Raw genomic sequence first — 21,529 nt, 5'->3', positions numbered from 1 at the left:
GTGCAGGGTGCAGGGTTCAGGGTGCAGGGTTCAGGGTGCAGGGTGCAGGGTTCAGGGTGCAGGGTGCAGGGTGCAGGGTTCAGGGTGCAGGGTGCAGGGGTCAGGGTTCAGGGGTCAGGGGTCAGGGTGCGGGGTTCAGGGTGCAGGGTGCAGGGTGCAGGGTTCAGGGTGCAGGGTTCAGGGTGCAGGGTGCAGGGTGCAGGGTTCAGGGTGCAGGGTGCAGGGTTCAGGGTGCAGGGTGCAGGGTTCAGGGTGCAGGGTACAGGGTGCAGGGTTCAGGGTGCAGGGTTCAGGGTGCAGGGGTCAGGGTGCAGGGTTCAGGGTGCAGGGGTCAGGGTGCAGGGTTCAGGGTGCAGGGTTCAGGGTGCAGGGTTGCAGGGTTCAGGGTGCAGGGTTCAGGGTGCAGGGTTCAGGGTGCAGGATTCAGGATTCAGGGTTCAGGGTTGCAGGGTTCAGGGTTGCAGGGTTCAGGGTGCAGGGTGCAGGGTTCAGGGTTCAGGGTTCAGGGAGAGGTTCCATCTCAAGCGCTGCAGCAAGGGTGTCCAAATCTGCTGCCAGCAGTTAGTGAGATTTGGAGAGGACCAGGTCGCTCTAGTTTTTATATGTCTGGATAAATGTTCAGAAAATCTGTCTGAAACCGTCGGACTGAAACTTGAGCCGGTCTGGAAGCTGCAGAGGCTCGTCGAGTGTCTTCATCTCCCCCGTCCAGAAGCTCGCCGTCGTTTCTCCTCAACAAGCTGCTGGAACGACGACAAGCAGACGAGCTGAAGCTGGAAGTCGCTCATCACCAGTCGCCACGAGTCGCACAGCTGGAGACCAAACCGAGCCGGCGGCAGGGTGGGGAAGTGGTGAGCACGGCAGACCCTGAGCGGGGTCCAGGGGACCCAGAGGGGGTCCAGGAGACCCAGAGGGAGGGTCCAGGGGAGGGGGGGTCCAGGGGAGGGGGGTCCAGGAGACCCAGAGGGAGGGTCCAGGGGAGGGGGGGTCCAGGAGACCCAGAGGGGGTCCAGGAGACCCAGAGGGAGGGTTGGAGTCTAAAGCATAAAAATCCTTTATTTCTCCAGCTTGAACGTGACGTCACTGCTGTTAGCATTAGCATTAGCATTAGCATTAGCCTGGATGCACATTTGTTTCAGCAAAAACAAACAAAAAACAAAAAACCGTAGACGATAAAGTTTTTCCTTTTATTGACATTTCATTGGAAACAGAAGGTGTTGTGGGTCACTGGTGTGGGACAGTAACACCAAACAGAAAGTAATCTCTGTTCCAGTCGCTTTAACAGCTCAAATTAAAAAACAAACACCGACTAATAAAAATCCAAATGATGCAAAACCATCGTGTGAGTCATTAAACATGCCTCGTAATAAAAACCTTCCAACATCGTGTGCAAAGGATGAAGATCTCAAATCAGAGAAATAAAAATACAAAACTTTTCAAAAGCTTTTATCTATTTACATGATATCTGACTGGAAACAGGATTTCTTAAAAAGAAAAGAAAAAGTGCTTTATTTTGCCAAGGTCCGATTTTTTTCTTTTTGATTTTATAATCAACCCATTTAGTCAAAAAACCCAAAATCCAAACTGAAAAAAAAAACCACTATTTACAAGAAAAACATTTTATTTTTAATAAAAAGTAAGTGAATCAGTCTCTCTTAAAGCTATTTCAATAAAATCTAGTCGTAGTATTTGTGATATTATCCAAAGAATCTTCAAAAAGTCTGCCGGACTAAAACCTCTGATATGTTTTTATGTTCCTACGTAAGATTTATTTATTTATTTTTTTTTTTAAGAAAAGACAAAGTTAAAAACTAAAGGCAACAACAGGCAAGTTAAAGGAAGACTCAGCCACGTGGAGCCACTCGCCTCCAGATGTTCCTCCAGCTGCTGCGTCTCTCGTCAGCATGAGAACGTTCAGACGACGTTCAGACGACGTTCAGACGACGTTCAGACGACGTTCAGACGACGTTCAGACGACGTTCAGACAACGGTCAGACGGTCAGACGATGTTCAGACGACGGTCAGACGACGACGTTCAGACGACGGTCGGACGACGTTCGGACGACGTTCAGACGACGGTTTGCTGCGGTGGATAAAACCGACGCCTCACTTTCACTTTACAGCCCAAAAACAGAAGTTTCTGCTTCTGAGCATTAAAAACTGCCAGCGGCCACAAAACTCAATAAAAGTAAAAAATCTTTCATTCAGGTCATGAATCCACAGATTTAAATGTTATTTGACGAATGAAAATGAGTTTGAAGAGTTTGACGTCATTTCAGTTTAATTTAGAGAGAATTTGCAGAACCTGCAAGATTCTGGATTAACGAGCACAGCGGCTGGAGCTAGCACGTTAGCATGCTAACGGCAGTACCTGCAGCACGACGCTAACTTTCATGTTTTCATGGAATCTGGACAACCTGAATTCAGTTTCATTAAAACTTTTCCTACAAGGATCTTGTGTTGAAGTGTTAGCGGTTAGCTTCACACATCCGCGGCAGCGACGTGGCGAGTCGCGGAGTTTCTCTGTTTCTCTGTTTTGGTATTTTAATGCAGCGTCTGTGGCGAGTCTTGATCTCCGTTAACTGAATCAACCTTTAAAGGCAAATCACTGTTGTCCGAAGCTACTAGAACCTCGTCAGACCTGGGACAAGCCGGCGCCGGACTGTGGACGGACTGTGGACGGACTGTGGATGGACTGTGGACGGACTGTGGACAAGCCGGCGCCGGATTGTGGACGGACTGTGGACAAGCTGGCGCCGGACTGTGGATGGACTGTGGACAAGCCGGCGCCGGACTGTGGACGGACTATGGACAAGCCAGCGCCGGACTGTGGACGGACTATGGACAAGCCAGCGCCGGACTGTGGATGGACTGTGGACAAGCCGGCGCCGGACTGTGGACGGACTGTGGACAAGCCGGCGCCGGACTGTGGCCTCCAGCCGCAGCCATGCGAAGGCGCTTCTTCTTTCCTTTCCAGGTTCCGTTGGACCGACCTGTGCGGCACCGAGTCTCTCTGAGCGGTGAAAAGTGAATCCGAAGTGACAGACACGGCAAAGTGAAGCTGAAATGTCCACAGGAGGTTTGGTGACGTTCACGGCGGAGTTTGGGCAGATCAGTCCAACAGTTCACCGCCGCCAGGTTCTCCCAGGTCTGCATACAAACGTCCAGAACAGGAGGCAGATTCCCAGACCAGCCTTTTGCCCTCTGAGCTGAATAAATACGTCTCAAACAGAAGAGTCGTGAGCGACCGGCGTCCGCCACGCATAATAAAAGAAATCTCATGTACATATAGTTTGTCTTTATGAGTTAATATGAACAATGTAATCACCACAAAATGTTTTCTTCAAGTACCTTTCTGCTTCTTCCATTTCCACAAACAGACATCTGCTGAAATACACTGTAAACTGCTATTTCTCTGTAAATATATTTACACTCTATTCCCAGAAGGTGCAGCTTCTCTGACCTTAAACTCGCGCGTACTGCAGTTTCTAAAGGTGAAAGGTTTTCCTGGTCACCAAGCCTGTTACCTTCAGGTAGTTACCGAATTACAGAATGACTGAACGTTTAAAATCTGCGTGAAACAAAGAAAAGACTAATCAAAGCGAGGAGGGAACGGCTGGAGAAGTGCCGTTAAAACCCAGCAGGAGGTCCTGCAGGGTAGACCACTGGAGTGCCCTGAAGCAAGGCACTGGATCCCGATTTGCATCAGTTTAGACTCAGCAGCCTAAAGAAATCACAGGCCTGAACACCTACGGTCCCTGAACGCAACGCCAGCAGAAAACCAGAGGAAACAGTGAGTCAGCACCAAGAAGGAGGAGACCAGAGGTGATGGATCTGTCGGCTCCGCCCACAATAACATGAAACTGTCCTACCGGGTCCTGATCCAGGTGGTTCAGGTGAGTCCAGGTTCAGGGGCCCGTAGAGGAGACCCCAGACCACCTGATGAAGCGCAGCACCAGGACTTTTCATGACTTCCAGCTCCATAGAAGCTCTTCAGGGAAACATGACGCTGCGAGGGTTTAGTTACAGATCAGCATTACAGTAACTAGTTACTTGGTCAAATTCTGCCCTTAATGCTCACTTCGCCGAGTCATCGTACTTTTTACATGCCAGATGTTTAATCTCTCTTTTCTTGTTTTATTGTAATTCTTTGAAAGTCTTAATGGGCTCGTTCTGACTCAGGTGTGAGAAACAACCAGGAGGTGGAAGGATGGAAGGAAGGAAGGATGGAAGGATGGAAGGAAGGAAGGATGGAAGGATGGAAGGATGGAAGGAAGGAAGGATGGAAGGAAGGAAGGATGGAAGGATGGAAGGATGGAAGGAAGGAAGGAAGGAAGGAAGGATGGAAGGATGGAAGGATGGAAGGAAGGAAGGAAGGAAGGATGGAAGGAAGGAAGGATGGAAGGAAGGAAGGAAGGATGGAAGGATGGAAGGAAGGAAGGATGGAAGGATGGAAGGATGGAAGGAAGGAAGGATGGATGGATGGATGGATGGAAGGATGGAAGGAAGGAAGGATGGATGGATGGATGGAAGGATGGAAGGATGGAAGGAAGGATGGAAGGATGGAAGGATGGAAGGATGGAAGGATGGAAGGAAGGAAGGATGGAAGGAAGGAAGGATGGAAGGATGGAAGGATGGAAGGATGGAAGGAAGGAAGGATGGAAGGATGGAAGAGAGGATGGATGGATGGATGGATGGGGACAGTGGAGGGCGAGTGGCTCCTCTGTGAGCAGAAGTATTTCTTTAATGGAAGGAGGCGGCGGCACCACAGCCAGAATACTAATCACACCCTCAGCCATTATGTCCCTCCTCTCAGTCCTCTCTCTCTTCACTCTCTCTCTTCACTCCCTCTCTCACCTCTCTCTCTTCACTCCCTCTCTCATCCTCTCTCTCATCCTCTCTCTCTTCACTCCCTCTCTCACCTCTCTCTCTTCACTCCCTCTCTTCACTCTCTCTCTTCACTCCCTCTCTCTTCACTCTCTCTCTTCACTCTCTCTCTTCACTCCCTCTCTCACCTCTCTCTCTTCACTCCCTCTCTCATCCTCTCTCTCATCCTCTCTCTCTTCACTCCCTCTCTCACCTCTCTCTCTTCACTCCCTCTCTCACCTCTCTCTCTTCACTCCCTCTCTCATCCTCTCTCTCTTCACTCTCTCTTTTCACTCTCTCTCTTCACTCCCTCTCTCTTCACTCTCTCTCTTCACTCTCTCTCTTCACTCTCTCTCTTCACTCTCTCTTCACTCCCTCTCTCACCTCTCTCTTCACTCCCTCTCTCGTCCTCTCTCTCTTCACTCTCTCTTTTCACTCTCTCTCTTCACTCCCTCTCTCACCTCTCTCTCATCCTCTCTCTCTTCACTCCCTCTCTCACCTCTCTCTCTTCACTCCCTCTCTCATCCTCTCTCTCTTCACTCTCTCTCTTCACTCCCTCTCTCTCTTCACTCTCTCTCTTCACTCCCTCTCTCACCTCTCTCTCTTCACTCCCTCTCTCAGTTTCCTTCCTCTGTCATTCTCAAGTCTTCCAGAAATTACACTTATACAAGAGAAGAGCAGCAAGATGATGCTTATGGAGCGAAATACACAAACTGGTATCTTCTGGTGTGACGACATGGTGTCCAACCTGTCCTCAGGTTCTACTCACAGCTCTCGGTTAAGGTCAGAAAATCTCATCATTGTCCAGACATCACAGAGATGAAGCTAAATCAATCCAGCAAAGTAAAACAAAAAGTGTCTGGAGTGGGCGTGTCCTCCTAGAGTGGGCGTGTCCTCCAGTGTTTGGCTCCACTGTGGTTTTGGCAGAGAGATGAGCGGACGCCAGCAGGACTCCTTAATCCTGGACAATCTCAACATCAAGGCTGAGCTTGACTTTCTGAAGATGTTCAGGATTTACTTCAGACGTTAAGATTTGGCAGACTGAAGGTATGAAACCTGACAGATTGAAGAGTTGTAGGAAGCCAGATGCTCTTCTGGATCCGCCGTCACTAGTTTCAATATGTAAACAAGCTGAGGAGCCTCAAACACAAGTTCCGTCCAGAAAGCTGGTGGTAAACAGCAACAGCGATCTTTTCCCAACCTTAACCACGAGTTGTACTTCTAAAGCTGTACATGAAGTGATGATAAACCCAACCGTCGTTTCAAAGAGCCGCTGTCCTCGTGAAGACACAAACATGAGGCTAGAGACCAGAACAAAAGTGAAGTAGTTCAGCTCCATCTGCATAAATCAACTTAGACTATGAAAGAAGTGAGTTACAGACCCAGACAAGGTTAGAGCAGCCTTCAAGTCATGAGTTGTTCTGAGCAGCAAGACAAAACAGCACAAGGACAGACTTTCTTTTGAAAGACCCTCACACTATATCCCACGATATGTTTCTTGCAAAAATGAGCAATTCTAATTTCTAAGAACATCTTTCCTTAATTCTTCATCTCTCCAGCAGCAAGTAGCAACAGTCTAACATGTTCATAGCATAGAAACAGATAAAACCTTCTAATGTACAAATCCAGCTGCTGGTAAATACATTTTTACCTTTTGTTTTTAAAAAGATCATAAGAAATGATCTAAATGAAGTACATACCAGCATCTAAACTAATAAAACTAAATAAGTTCACATAAATGTAAAAAATGTGCCTGGATGTACTTTTCTTTTTACTTGCACCGTTTCCAATCGTATTCACTACAATCAGTGAGGAACAGTTTTTCAGCTGGCTCTGAACAACTTTTAAAGACACTCTGGATTCTCCTGTAATCAAAAAACGATAAATTCCTGTAAGGGAACTCTACGGTTACCAGGCATGGTGAAGAAATTTTGATTTAATCTTTCGGTCATCATTTCATTTTTAGCAGTTTTGAATCCTGGTGGTTTGCAGCAAACATGCTGACGTGGAAAAGGCCTTTAATCTGAATTATCATCGTATGCTGACGACTCCCTGTTCTCCACCTGCAAAAACCACCAACATCAGTCAAATCTGTGTAAACCAGTACTATTCTTTTGTGTTTAGTTGGATGAGTAACTAGGAGAAGAAATGAAATAAATACCAACGTTCTTTTACAAGTGAATAATTGGCTAAAATGAACTTTTAAAAGAAATTGTGTTACTTCCAATAACATTTTGTACAATCACTAAAGAACACATCTCATCCGCGGTCCCTAAACTATTTTTTAAAGACGGCTAGAATTTTATTCATGGGATGTTTCGGGTTTCAAATAGAACCGGGGAAGTTACAGGTTTATCGTTCTCTCGAGTCCCAAAGCTTCAAATGTAGATATGAAGATACGAGCCCCGAGTGGTGCAGCAAACATGTTGACTTAGATAAGGCTGTTGATCTGAACCATCACTGTACGCCGACGACTCCCTGTTCTCCAGAGAAACGCATCAAACTGTGTAAACGAATGCATTTCTGTGTGTGTGTGTGTGTGTGTGTGTGTGTGTGTGTGTGTGTGTGTGTGTGTGTGTGTGTCTAGCTAGGTCAAACATAACATGTACGTTTGTAGAATATACAGTAAATTGAATTAAATGTTTAGTTTATAAACCTTTCTATTAGGAATTCAGCTGCTGGTAAAATAAAATAAAGAAATGACGGTTCAACTAAGTAAATACCAGCAATCGTTGCAGTGGTTTGGACCACTGCCAAAAACAAGAACGTTAAAATCGCCCTGCTTTCATTAAATGTTACAATCAGTTAAAAAAAAGTTGAATAAACTTGTTTAAATGTGATCTGTTTTTCCAGATTAAAGTGAAAAGATTAATTAATTTGAAGCCGTAACGAGCGTCAGTTGGTTTGAGGAAACATGCTGACTTGGATAAAAAGCTGTCGAACTGTTCTAATTCTGACGACTCCAACCCTGAAGAAAACACTGATTTGTAAGAACGAAGACGAGTGTGTGTGTGTGTGTGTGTGTGTGTGTGTGTGTGTGTGTGTGTGTGTGTGTGTGTGTGTGTGTGTGTGTGTGTGTGTGTGTGTGTGTGTGTGTGTGTGTGTGTGTGTGTGTGTGAGTGAGACCAGCTGAGGGTGTTTACGCCGGCTGTGTTCATGGTGATGGTTTGTTGTGGTCGATGGTGAAGAGAGAGAAAAAGGTCCTGGTACAGTTTTACGTCTCCAAACAATCAAAAAGAAATAAAAAAACGATCCACTGAGGGATCCTTGGTTTTCTTTTGTTATTATGGCCTTCCTACCTATATTTTATTTTCAAGTTTGATGTTTGTGAGCAGTGTCGGTTCTGTTCCTGCGGCTCGGTGGCTGCAGAGGTTCAGCTGAAACAAGCCTGGAGGAGGCGTCTGTCTTCGAGGAGCTTCTGCTCTAGATCCTCTTTGTCTTTTTGTTTCACTGAGTAGAAGAGGAAGGTGTTGTCAGGTCCTTTTCCATCCTTTATGATGGTGTTCTTGTGGAACCGCAGCTCGCCACGATGCAGGATCTGTTTTCTGATCCAGTGGAGTTGGTCTGAAGCGTCGCTGAACAGAGAAACGTGTCGTCAGACGAACGCGACTCCTTCATACTGACAGACGGCGAGTCAAAGTCTAAATCTACTGCAGCGCTTCATCGCTGCACAAGCTAACACAACAAGCGTCGGTCAGCGTCGTCTCTCATTGGTCAGCTCGTTGACAAGTGACCAGAAGTGAAGGCCGTCCACCCGATGACCCCTGACCTCTCCAGACCGAAGCTGCCTGTCATACCCACTCCTGAACCGGGTACTTGTAGTAGTGCGGCGCCATACTGTTCTGCTGCACGCCTTTGTTCTTGAACTGGAAGATGGTGTAGACCAGCACCAGGATGCAGAGCGACAGGATGCAGGGAATCACCACGGCGATGGCGTTGACCGTCGTGGGCACGTCGTTGATGGTCACCATGATGTCCACGTCGTCCAGAGGCAGCTGGCGGTCCCCGCGGGTCCCGCCTGAGCGCTCCATGTCGGACTGGTCGCAGCCCATCCAGTCGCGCAGGATGGACTTGGGGTATCCGGGTTCCACCGTCAACTTCTGGTTGTCAAACTTCCAGTACTCCTTCCCCTTGTAGAAGTAGGTGTAGACTGAGGGGGGAGAAAAGAGCATTACTCAGTGGAGCTTTAAAATCCTAAAACACTTTTAATTTGGGTTTTGATATTCAAGGGGTTTGATCATGAGATCCTTCTGGTAATGGAGGTACTAATACTGCACACTGAGTGGAAGTACAGATAGTCTGGAACACTTTAAGGCTGCTGAGTGTCTGTAAAGGTCAATTCATTATTCCACTTCTTTCTAAATGTTTCAAACTTGTGAGACTGGAAGTGATGAACCATAGATTTGATTGAATAAATGCTGGAGCCAGAAAACAACAACCAACAGAAGAAAAGCTCAGTGAGGAATCAACCCAAACCCTAAAAATAAGAAAGTAAAAAAACACCTGGACAGACAAACTCTTGATTTATCACATCGATTCAGAAACCAGGAGGAAATAAAATCACTTTGAAAAAGAATAAATCTTGACCCACTAAAAAAAAACTAGTTCTCCATGAGTCTTTACAGAACCAATTCAAAGTCATTTAAGACCAATAGAAACCAGCAGAAACACATTCAAACCAACATCCAAATAGATTCTGGAGCATTTGGTCCTGTTCTCTCACTTTTGGGCTTTTAGACCAGATTTCCATAAACCTTCTGGAGAAATATAGTTTTTACAATTATTTCAAAAGTGTTCATCTCTGGAACTTTTAAAAACATTTCAGAACCACGTCATGTGGAATATGGGCGGGGCAGTCCTGCGGCTCGGTCGCTCTGGTCTCGTTCCGTCACGTCAACTTTAACGACCCGTGAATCGGCTGCGACTTCGACGTGGAGAAAACCACATGAATCCTCCGTGGACTGGACGGAGCTCAACGGTAGAAACCCCCCGGGGCGCGTTCTGACGCCTCTGTGCTCCGCCGCTGCCAGACAGCCCCGGACAAACCCCTCGCTCCTCACATCAGTCTGCCGCCTCCTTCGTCACGGTGACCTCGCCGTCCCGTCGCCGTGACGACCTGCCTCTGGTGTTCTGGGCTCCCTCGGTGGCAGCTGCAAGGTCGCCAGGTCGGCGGCAGACGTGATGACGGGCGGTTTCCTCCCGGCAGACGATGGCGGCGCCTACAGTTTAAGGCTTCTGGAACGCGGAGGCGAGGGATTCTCACTTCCTCGGCTAATCAGGTCGCAGAGGAGAAAACAATCTTCTGTCTGGTTGCTGGTTTGATTCCCATCTCGACCTGACAGTTTTACCTCTCACAGCTAAACTGTAGAAGTTTTACATCTAGAAGGTGGTAGCTTTATGTAGAATTTAGAATTTTCACTTTGACATTTAATATGAAGTTTGATGTTCGATGCTTCAAACTGAAGATCTATGATCTAGATGTTTCACGTCTTGACTTACATCCCTCCCGGCTGATGAACGCCCCCTGCGGGCCGTCTGGGATTCCCTTCCACACCGTGATGGGTTTGGGGTATCCGGGGTCCGCCGTGCGCTTCTCCTCGTTGTAGCGCCAGTACTGGTCGCCTTTGAAGAAGTAGGTTTTGCCGACGGGCTCCCAGCGCAGCGCCGTGTCGATGCCGTCCCTCGGCAGGCAGCTGCCCAGCTCCACCAGGCTGTGGGGGAACCCCGGCTCGGCCGTCACCTCTCTGAACACCCAGTACTTATCACCTGGAGGCAGGACAGGAGACAGTGGTCAACGGGTACCACCTCGCTTCAGTCCTAACAGACGTTTTAGCAGTGGCGGCTGGCCAAAAAATGAATAAAGGAATTCATAAACAGTAATATTGTCGAAATCTGTTTATGCCAACAAAGTAACAATGATCCTGAACGACAGTCGCTTCATTATCTAAGATGTTCTTCAATAAAATAGAGGATTTCTTGAGTTCTCTCTCTAGTTGTGTGTGTGTGTGTGTGTGTGTGTGTGTGTGTGTTTGTGTGCGCTGAACCCTCTGATGTGAATCGTCGCTCACTGAAGTCAACAGTTCGTCTTCGTTCTACCTTCATAGCTCTATGCAACATGCCGCAGGCTGCCAGGAACAGCAGGCGGAAACAGACCAGGTCCAAAACACATTCAGTCACAACCTTCATGAATAAATCTAAAGCTTCTTTTAAATGCGGTGCAGAAAATTATGTGGGGATTAAAGAGCAGCACTGAGAGAAGAGATGAAGCGGCTCCTCTGCTGCTCGGCTCAATATTCAGCTCTTATTGTTGGGAAGAAAGATGTGGGAAAATACAAAGAGATTAAAAACAAAGAAGTACTCAATAAAAACTCTTTTACTCTTTTTTTTTAAATATCCTGATGTGACAGCAGCTCCCTTAAATAGCCTGTACTCAGCATCCGGAAAAACACACAACGAGGAACACAAATAAAGATTAAAAGGCAGTGAATCGAAGTGACGTCCGTTTCAGACACTGATAGTTTCCCGCCAGACATCTGGAGCAGCTTCTGGACTGAGCGGCGCATGTTAATGGGAGGGTTTCTTCTAGAGTCTCCGCTCCAGACGCTTCGTCTTTCAGGCGAAAACATGAAACTTGAATTTAATTGAATCCGTCAAAGTGACACGGAGGCCTCGTTCACACCACAACCTTCCACATCTTGTTTTGCTTTTTCCTCTCAGAACAATTCGGCGTTCAAACCACAACGTTTTGAGAAACACTGTAGTTACCATGTTGGGCCACTAGTGGGCGCTGTTGTTATATTAGTCTCTGATTATTTCCTGTTCTCACGAGCCAAAAGCATTGTTTTTCTCCCCGCTGCTCTTAAAAAGATTCCCGTCCACACGACAACATGAAAACTACTTAACACGATGTACTACACATGCCAGGCCTATAGGTGGCGCTCAAACGCTGCCACAGAAATACACCAGACACTGAGAAATGGACCAATCAGCATCTGTTCTTATTCAAGCAACGAGCATCAGAAGCTTCTGCAGGAGGTCCGCCATGCTGTTGTTAAGTGACGTCACGGAGAGGGAGGCGGGGTTAACGATGACATCATCATTTTCATCGAATGTCGGTTCTGACTTGTCGGTTCATACGTCAAATCTGAGGTGGCGTTTTCCGATTCCTCCGGTCTGGAACCTGTTTTCAGGCTCCTAAAACGTTGTGCAGATGATTGGACAGAAACCATGGTGACATGAAACGGTGTGGCCGTGTGGGCGGAGCCTCAGTCCGTCTCGTCTGAAGTCTCAGAGTCTGGACCGCCGCCGTCTCGTTGCCTGTTTTCCTATCTCGATATTTGATTGTCAAATTCAATAAATACCATTTCTAATATTTATTAAATGTAATTCGACTCTTGTCTTCCGTCGTCTGAAGTGGAGAGCAGCGCCTCCATGTGGCGTCTGTCGGGCCTCACCTTTGAAGAAGACAAATTTGCCGTCGGACCTCTCGTAGGCGGCGTCGATCCGAGGCGGCAGGCCCTTCCAGAACTGATCGATCTGCATGGGGTAGCCCTCCTGCACCTTGTTGTTCCTCAGACGCCAGAACCAGCGGTCCTGCAACACGACCACAGAGAGAACCTGAACTTCAGCCACATTTCTGATGGATCACAGCGACTGTCCAATCACGGTGCAGAGTCAACCACCTGCCACATGAACCCAGGATGAAACCACTGGGCTCAGCTGGATGGAGACAACGGGACGTTTACATCAACACACTGAAATAACTTGAAATAAACTGGAGAAACAGTGTCAAAGAACCCGGAAAGAAACTGAACCGAGAGAAACAGAGATGAGAGGAAACTGAACCGGAACGACAGATAAAAACAGCAGAGATGGAAGAGGGCGAGGAGGGAGGGGTGGGGGTGGGGGTGAGGGTGGGGGTGGGGGTGGGGGGGTAAGTGAAGTAGGGGGAGGGGAGGTGAACATCAATCTGAACTCATTATCATTTGGCGTGGGTGAATCTGGGACACCGTGCTCCTCTCTGACTCGCTGCGACGTATCAGAACCGACTCCAGACACACACACACACACACACACACACACACACACACACACACACACACACACACACACACACACACACACGCTCTTCTGTCTCCAACAGAAAAAGAGAATCGATGAGTCACGTCCATAAGAAGAGAGCAAACATCCCATAATAAGCGAGCGGCGGCGGCAGCGTCCTGACTCCACCCGCCGCTGGAGGCAGCAGGAAACCCCACGATGCACTCAGGGACATGAACTCCTTCAGGACACGCAGGAACATGCTGCTTTTTCTCTGGGAAACTTTGTGCTTTTATTTTGGAAGCGTCTGATGACACGAAGCAAAGAAACGGGAAACATTCTCTCTGTCTTTACGTCTCCACAGTTTGTGTTGTTGTTGTTGTTGTTTTCTTTCAGCTAACATTATCACGGGTGTCTCGTTGTGTTCCTGGGTCGCAGTTTTGTTTACTTGCGGCTGTAGAAACTCTATTTGTTGTGTGTCACTTTGTGTCTTTCTGTTTGTGTTCAGTCTCTTTGTTGTCACCGTTTCGTCTCCTTGAGTTTATTTCTCATGTCTTGGTTCCTTTAAATGTCTGTTTTTTTGTCTCCTTGTTGTTTTGTGTCTCACTTTGATCTTTTCTGTTTTGGTGATCTTCCAGGTACTTTTATTTTGTCCTCATGTGATCTTTCTTTGTATTCGCACCGTGAACTCTGTGACACCAACGGACTGACATGCTGACAAAGAGGCGGCGATTCTTCCGCCTTTCTTTTGTCTTTCCTCCGCCTTTCTTCTACCTTTCTTCTACCTTTCTTCTACCTTTCTTCTACCTTTCTTCTACCTTTCTTCGGTCTTCCAGGCTTCCACTCTCCGACGTTCAGTCATGTGACGGCGTCCGGACGGCGCCGGCTGCAGTGAAAACCTTTCAGAAGGTTAACTGGTGACTGTATGGGAGTTGTGGGGTGGGGTTTGAACATGGGGTCTGCCGGCGGGGCGTGATTTGTGGGTAATTGAAAGGCGATCTGCTGCAGACGCTGAGTCACACACTGAGCAGCGCTATTAAAAACATGGCCGCCCTCCAGAGGGGCCAGATGAAGCCTAATTGAACAATAAGTGGAGACGAAGTTTTAACTCTTGTTTCTTTAAATGAGTCCGTATGAAGCAGGAGCAGCTCTCAGGATCAACAGCCGCAGAGAAGACAACAATCAAATTACAGACTGAAACAACAACAAGAAGCGATGGACGGCGCTGCGAGATGAAAGAAGCAGCCCGTTAACATCTGGCAGCGTCCAGCCAATCAGCAGCAGCCAGATGTTTCCTGCAGAACGACCTGCTCAGACCCAACTTCACAAACTGAAGCAGGAAAACCTGCGGCGGCTTTGACCGTCAACAGCTGAGACTCACAACCAGAAGAACCACAAAGAAACACTAAACAACTACAAAGAAACACTAAACAACTACAAAGAAACACTAAACAACCACAAAGAAACACTAAACAACTACAAAGAAACACTAAACAACTACAAAGAAACACTAAACAACTACAAAGAAACACTAAACAACCACAAAGAAACACTAAACAACTACAAAGAAACACTAAACAACCACAAAGAAACACTAAACAACTACAAAGAAACACAAAACAACTACAAAGAAACACTAAACAACCACAAAGAAACACTAAACAACTACAAAGAGACACTAAGAGGTAGAGAAAACCATGAAGAGGCAGAACTTTCCAGAAGCAGGCCATGAGAGCAGCGGAGCGTCAAGAGGGCGTTGAGTTTGTTCACCTTGAAGACGAACATCTCCCGTCTGAAGAACGCCACCGTGTTGAAGTTGCCATCACAGATGTTAGGTTTGCCGTTGCCGGGCAGCGCGGGCCGGTCGCCGGGCGGCCTCGCCGGGCGGGCGTGGCGCTCGTGTTTCCGGTCGGAGGAGTGCGTCCTTCGAGAGGGGAGGGTGGGGAGCGGGCGGGTGGGCTCCAGCATGGCGGTGGGGATTCCTGGGAAACAAAACCACGTCAGGTTTAGGATCATTTGGTGTTTCAGGGTTTGAGTGGAAGTTTTCTACCATCGTCATTTCTTCACATCTCGTTGTCTCTCAAGGTTTTCATGATCACTGCTTCACTGTGTCATGAGACTTCGTGACGCATTCAGCCCAGATGAAATCTATCAACCAAAGATGGACCTGAACTGATTCTATAAATCTTTCAGTGCAATTTTGTGTGTGTGTGTGTGTGTGTGTGTGTGTGTGTGTGTGTGTGTGTGTGTGTGTGTGTGTGTGTGTGTGTGTGTGTGTGTGTGTGTGTGTGTGTGTGTGTGTGTGTGTGTGTGTGTGTGTGCGTGCGTGCACACAGGCTTTTCTCTCCGTGTCCTCCACCTGTCCCCCCGAGTGTCTGGGCGGCTCCTCCTGTATGGGCGGAGAGGTGAGGCAGACGGCCACAGCTTTCCTTTCGGAGTCACTGTTCTGCCTTTTTAATGTCTTTTTAAACATTTTGAGTCTTCTCATCAGTTTGAGACGTTTTAAGCCTTTATATTGTCATCTTGACCGTCCACTTCTCTTCCTGTGGATTTGATTGGACGATGATGGCGGCTGCGGTTGACTCACCGTAGATCTTCTGGATGCCCTGCAGGTCGTCCAGAGGCAGTTTGAAGTTGTGTGTGTCCATGTACTGGTAGAAAGGAGCCATGATGGCGCTGGGGTCGTTGGAGTGCTCCAGGCCGAGGGCGTGGCCCAGCTCGTGGACCGCCACCAGGAACAAGTCGTTCCCTGTGAAGCAGGAGGAGACGGGAGGTTACACCTCAGGGCTGTGATTGGTCCTCTACGACCTCAATGACCACGTACGGACCACAAGAACTAAGCCCCTCCCCCGTGAACCCAACAGACCGAAGACGACTCGAAAGCGAAAGTCCGAGTCACTCTGTGATACTGCCGACTCACAGCAGGAATCTCCCTTCAACAGAAGGAGCTGTGGATGAACCAGAGCGAGTCGTAATGAACCAGAGCGAGTCGTAATGAACCAGAGCGAGTCGTAATGAACCAGAGCGAGTCGTAATGAACCAGAGTGAGTCGTAATGAACCAGAGCGAGTCGTAATGAACCAGAGCGAGTCGTAATGAACCACAGCGAGTCGTAATGAACCACAGCGAGTCGTAATGAACCAGAGTGAGTCGTAATGAACCACAGCGAGTCGTAATGAACCAGAGCGAGTCGTAATGAACCACAGCGAGTCGTAATGAACCAGAGCGAGTCGTAATGAACCAGAGCGAATTGTAATGAACCACAGCGAGTCGTAATGAACCACAGCGAGTCGTAATGAACCACAGCGAGTGGTAATGAACCAGAGCGAGTTGTAATGAACCACAGCGAGTTGTAATGAACCACAGTGAGTCGTAATGAACCACAGCGAGTCGTAATGAACCAGAGCGAGTCGTAATGAACCAGAGTGAGTCGTAATGAACCACAGCGAGTCGTAATGAACCACAGCGAGTCGTAATGAACGACAGCGAGTCGTACTGAACGACAGCGAGTCGTACTGAACCACAGCGAGTCGTAATGAACCACAGCGAGTCGTAATGAACCAGAGCGAGTTGTAATGAACCAGAGTGAGTCGTACTGAACCACAGCGAGTCGTACTGAACCAGAGTGAGTCGTAATGAACCAGAGCGCGTCATAATGAACCAGAGCGAGTCGTAATGAACCAGAGCGAGTCGTAATGAACCACACGAGTCGTAATGAACCACAGCGAGTCGTACTGAACCAGAGTGAGTCGTAATGAACCACAACGAGTCGTAATGAACCAGAGTGAGTCGTAATGAACCACAGCGAGTCGTAATGAACCACAGCGAGTCGTAATGAACCAGAGCGAGTCGTACTGAACCAGAGCGAGTCGTAATGAACCAGAGCGAGTCGTAATGAACCAGAGCGAGTCGTAATGAACCAGAGCGAGTCGTAATGAACCAGAGCGAGTCATCATGAACTCGAGTCCACATTCTCCTGGACTTGGTACTTTTATTTTGACAGTCACCATAATGTCAATCCAACTCGGTCTGCCCAGTAGAATGTCTGTGTTCTCCCAGTGTTCATGCAGCTTTATGTAACATTGAGAGAGGAAGCAGGTGAAATAAGAACATGCACTGATCATCCACAACATTATGACCACCTGCCTCGGGCTCGTTTTGCCGTGAGACTTTTGAAAACGATCTCTGTACACACAAGCCCTCCAGAGAAGCAGGAGGGTGTGAATGTCGGGTGGTTGTCAGTCCACTCAGAATCTGAATGAAGAAAGGTTCTGCCCTCCAGCAGCAGACGGTGTAGTGAACGTTCCCGACACGGTAAAGTCCAGGCCTGAGATCTCAAACGTCCGTCAGAAGAATCGCCGTTTTGCTCCGGGACTTTGATCTGGTGTCTCTCAGGAGGGTTTTCGTGCCCTTAGCCGTGTCCTTCAGGTGTCAGCAGGTTAATAACCCACTAATCCCTCCACTGCAACACAAACATCGGCCTGTTCGTTCTTGTCGTGTCCTTCTGAGCCTCGAACCTCACATTAGCTTTCAGAGCAGCACAGGACTCTCTCTATCTCCTCTCTCATCCTTCAATTACTGTGTGTGTGTGTGTGTGTGTGTGTGTGTGTGTGTGTGTGTGTGTGTGTGTGTGTGTGTGTGTGTGTGTGTGTGTGTGTGTGCAATGGTACCACCTGGGACTTTGATCTTAACATCATCAAAGTAACTGGACTCTGATTCCATAAAAGTTGGGACGCCCCCCTCAGAGTAACTGAACAAAGACTCTCGGTTTGTGGTTGTTGTTGTTGTTGTTGTTGTTGTTGTTGTTGTTGTTGTTGTTGTTGTTGTTGTTGTTGTATGTTGCTGACATGAAGCCTGAAGGTTCCTCAAACCTCGACTTCAACACTGATCACAGTCTGAGTCACTCACCAGTCGTGCTTCTTGCCAATGTCTGCCGCCATACTCATCTTCATCAGTCCTCTCTTCCTCATCTTCATCAGTCCCCTCTTCCTCATCTTCATCAGTCCCCTCTTCCTCATCTTCATCAGTCCTCTCTTCCTCATCTTCATCAGTCCCCTCTTACTCATCTTCATCAGTCCCCTCTTCCTCTTCCTCTATCAGCAGACAGATTCTGTCGTCCTTCATCAGTGATTCAGCGTGAACACAGAGAACAATGAATTTGTCTTGGGAGTGTTTGTGGTGAGGAAGAAGAGGAAGAGGACGAAGAGGAGGAAGAGAATGAAAGAGAATGGATGGAGGAGAAGAAGTAGTTTGGGGTTCATTGTTTTACACTTTGAAATGCAGACAGACGGGGAATCGAACCAGCAACCTTCTGATTGAAAGCCGAGCCGCTCTACCAATTCCTATCTTCCTCAGCCTGTGAAGTTTCAGTGGAAGTTACTTGTTGGGACTATAACCACCTCAATACGCCCTCTGCTGGAGGACGGTGAAACGACACGCTGACTCAGCTCTCGGGGCTCGCCATCCATCGCTCACGCAGCCCGACCACATGATGACTCTGCGTTTTCTTAGTAAACACGACCTTTAACCTGCGACACAGGAAGTCCTGACTCACCGTCGTGGTTGGCGTTCCCGAGCGTCCACGGCTCGTCGGAGTCGAAGTGAGTGTCTCCCCCGATGCCGGCGCCGGGGAAATAGGCGTGCGCCAGGAAACCGCCCTCTCCGTCAAACGGGGAGCTGTCGCCGTGGAAACCAGAGGCGAAGAAGATCATGATGTCGGCCTCTTTGCCCTCGTTCTTGATCTCCGAGTACGGCACCTCCTGGTGAGACGAGTCAGACCCATCAGCCCCAAACCTTTCAAACTTTCTTCCTTCAAAATAAAGTCATTGGTTTATCGTAGCATTTGTCTTTGTTTTCTCCCAGAACAACTCTAAAGCCTCGTTTACAAAACCTTTCATGTGAAACATCGTTTCTGCATTTTAGTCTCAGAAAAGTTTCATGTCATCAGACGACAGAGACACTAGTTGGCGCTGTTGTTTGTTCCTGTACTGAAAACACACACACGTTCACCATGAGCTCCAAACATCAACACTACACAGACCACCAAATTGGACTGTTGGTACGGTGACTGTCAAAATAAAACTACCAATTTGGATTGTTATGGTGACTGTCAAAATAAAACCCAGTCCCAGGAGAAAATGGACTGACAGTCATGACATGACTGAGGAAACGTTGTTCTGATTAGCCCTACTGAGCATGTGCAGAACTACTAGTTACCATGGTAACCATGACCAGGAGCAGCGTTTTAACCATTTACACAACGATGGAGTTGGAACGTTTTCGAAAAGTTCAACCGTGGGAGTCGGTTTCAAGAAGAAGCGTTTTCATTGGCTCTGAGCAACGTTGTGGTGTGAACGGATTCACAAAACGCAACGGAAGTTCAGCGTTTTCATTTGAAGACCTCGGCCTTAAAGGGGACATATCATGCTAAATCCACTTTTTTAGCCCTTAAATGCATTTTGGTGTATATTTAGAGTGTTTAGAAGTACAGAAAAGTTCAAAGTAGTCTCTTCAGGTGCTCCGTTGATATCTTTATATTCTGTTTTGGTCATATTTTGCGATCGGTTTCGATTTTTCTATTCTCTATTACGTTTTTTGAACAATGACGTCACAGTATTCTCAGCGGAACTGCCAAATTAGGACATCGACGTTTCGAGCAATCCGCCATTTTTGTTTCTCGCTGCGATTTTGTAGTCCAACCGAAGTTACGAGAGGATAAGTCGAAATGTTCGGTTGTTGGATGTAGTAACCCACAAGCTTCGTTACACCGTCTCCCAGCATCAGAACCTTTTCGAAGTGCCTGGTTGAGTTTTATTTTTCACAGAAATGTACCCACATCTGTGGGTAAGGTCATTTTTGTGTGCGCGAATCACTTTAAGGACGACTGCTTCAACAACCTCCGCCAGTATAAAGAAGGATTTGCCGAAAGACTTCGTCTGATTGAGCGGTCAGTTCCTTCTATCTATGGAGACGACGAACAGAGCACTTCGGTAAGCTGTATATAACGCTAAAAAGTGTGATGATAAGACGTCCCTGTCATTGTTTTGTTAGCATTAGCAGTTGCACCGTCTTCATATGTTAGCGCTGTGTGCTCGTTTTAGATTATAATGTAACTTCTGTGTTAAATAGTCGTTGTAATACAGGCAGTATTGTAGTAGTGGGCATGGATGGAGAAGTTAGTGTAAATATAGTAACACACCATTGCGTTACATCCATATGAAGACGTTGTTCTGTAGGTGCATCATCGTCATTTTCATCTCGCTCCGCCGGGTCCGACTCTGGCTCCAACATGTATGGCTGGATGGACAAATCTTCCGTTGTTGACATTTTGTAAATAATGTGTGAATATAAAGTTTCTGCGCCGCTAGATAATTGTATCTGTTCTATCAAACTACAAAGATGGCCGAACAGGGTGGCGTTGAACCGAGTGTGACCTCTGCAACCTGGAGAGGAGGCGGGGTATGAAGTGTCTCATTTGCATTTGAAGAGACCGCCCCAAAACGAGTTGCTCTCAGAAGCACATCAGAAAAGGGGTTGAAAAGGGGCCTGTGGAGCTCTAATAATGAGGAATTCAGACCCAAGCATTGCAGTTTCGCGTTGTATAGACCACAACTGTATGATTTATATGTAAAAAGGAAGGATTTAAAAGCATGATATGTCTCCTTTAATAAAGGCTGTCAACCTCTTTCCTGATCTCTGATTGGCTGAAACGTCCCAGTGAAGACGAACCCTGGAGGCCACGCCCACTCCCCGCCACCGCACTGAGCCTGAAGACCGTTTCTGACCTGGAAGCTGAGCGGCGTGACCGTCTGCCACACGTTGAAGGCTTGTCGGATCGCTCGCTGCGTGTCCTTCTCGCCAACCTTGGGGGTGAAGTTCGAGATGCTGCAGGAGGGAAGAAGAAAACAGGAATGTTGGGTTTGAATGCGGCGCTCCGGGACTCGTTCTGCGGCACGTTAACGCCGACATCGTTCTGCGGCACGTGAACGCCGACGTCGTTCTGCGGCACGTGAACGCCGACGTCGTTCTGCGGCACGTTAACGCCGACGTCGTTCTGCGGCACGTTAACGCCGACGTCGTTCTGCTGCACAGTGAACGCCGACGTCGTTCTGCGGCACGTGAACGCCGACGTCGTTCTGCGGCACGTGAACGCCGACGGGCTGTAAAGACGCCGGCGAGCCAGGAAGGTCATGATCGAGACGTTGCTATTCTGCTCTGAGATGAAGATTTAATCACACGTTTCATCACGTCAACAGTTACACCTCGTTAAAAAGAGAAATATAACTTTAAACTGTCTGGTGGCAGATTGAGGAGGAAGAGGAGGAGGAAGAGGAGGAGGAGAAGGAAGAGGAGGAGGAGGAGGAAGAGGAGGAAGAGGAAGTGGAGGAGGAGGAGGAGGAAGAGGAGGAAGAGGAGGAGGAAGAGGAGGAGAAGGAGGAGAAGGAAGAGAAAGAGGAGGAGAAGGAGGAGGAGGAGGAGGAGGAGAAGGACGAGAAGGAGGAGAAGGAAGAGGCGGAGGAGGAAGAGGAGGAGGAGGAAGAGGAGGAGGAAGAGGAGGAGAAGGAGGAGGAGGAAGGGGAGGAGGAGGAGGAGAAGGAGGAGAAGGAGGAGAAGGAAGAGGCGGAGGA

At 47.9% G+C, this 21,529-nt stretch overlaps 1 protein-coding gene across 1 annotated transcript; it reads right to left on the bottom strand.

Annotated features, from left to right (window-relative positions):
• Positions 1-8,149: 8,149 nt before the first annotated feature.
• On the bottom strand, positions 8,150-20,930 carry mmp24 (matrix metallopeptidase 24). Its single transcript, XM_080460889.1, has 7 exons — positions 20,687-20,930; positions 18,457-18,661; positions 15,491-15,652; positions 14,674-14,885; positions 12,318-12,456; positions 10,363-10,629; positions 8,150-9,013 (listed from the first exon to the last, which is right to left on the bottom strand). Exons 2-7 carry the CDS (start codon positions 18,611-18,613, stop codon positions 8,655-8,657), a joined length of 1,296 nt encoding a protein of 431 aa, XP_080317015.1. The 5' UTR covers positions 18,614-18,661; positions 20,687-20,930; the 3' UTR covers positions 8,150-8,654.
• Positions 20,931-21,529: the final 599 nt, after the last annotated feature.

Source organism: Lipophrys pholis, assembly GCF_963383615.2.
Source record: "Lipophrys pholis genome assembly, chromosome: 4".
NCBI lineage: Eukaryota > Metazoa > Chordata > Actinopteri > Blenniiformes > Blenniidae > Lipophrys > Lipophrys pholis.
Note: the sequence above shows the minus strand (reverse complement) of the source record. Positions and strands in the feature narration are given on the sequence as shown.

What these genes read in the sequence shown, in the direction of transcription:
- mmp24 (XM_080460889.1), bottom strand. Translation starts at nt 18,613, where the DNA reads ATGATCTTCTTCGCCTCTGGTTTCCACGGCGACAGCTCCCCGTTTGAC. An exon ending in GGGAGATGTTCGTCTTCAAG is followed by an intron (nt 12,457 to 14,673) that starts GTGAACAAACTC and finishes GTCGTGTTGCAG; the next exon opens with GACCGCTGGTTCTGGCGTCT. An exon ending in GTTCATCAGCCGGGAGGGAT is followed by an intron (nt 9,014 to 10,362) that starts GTAAGTCAAGAC and finishes CTCCCCCCTCAG; the next exon opens with TCTACACCTACTTCTACAAG.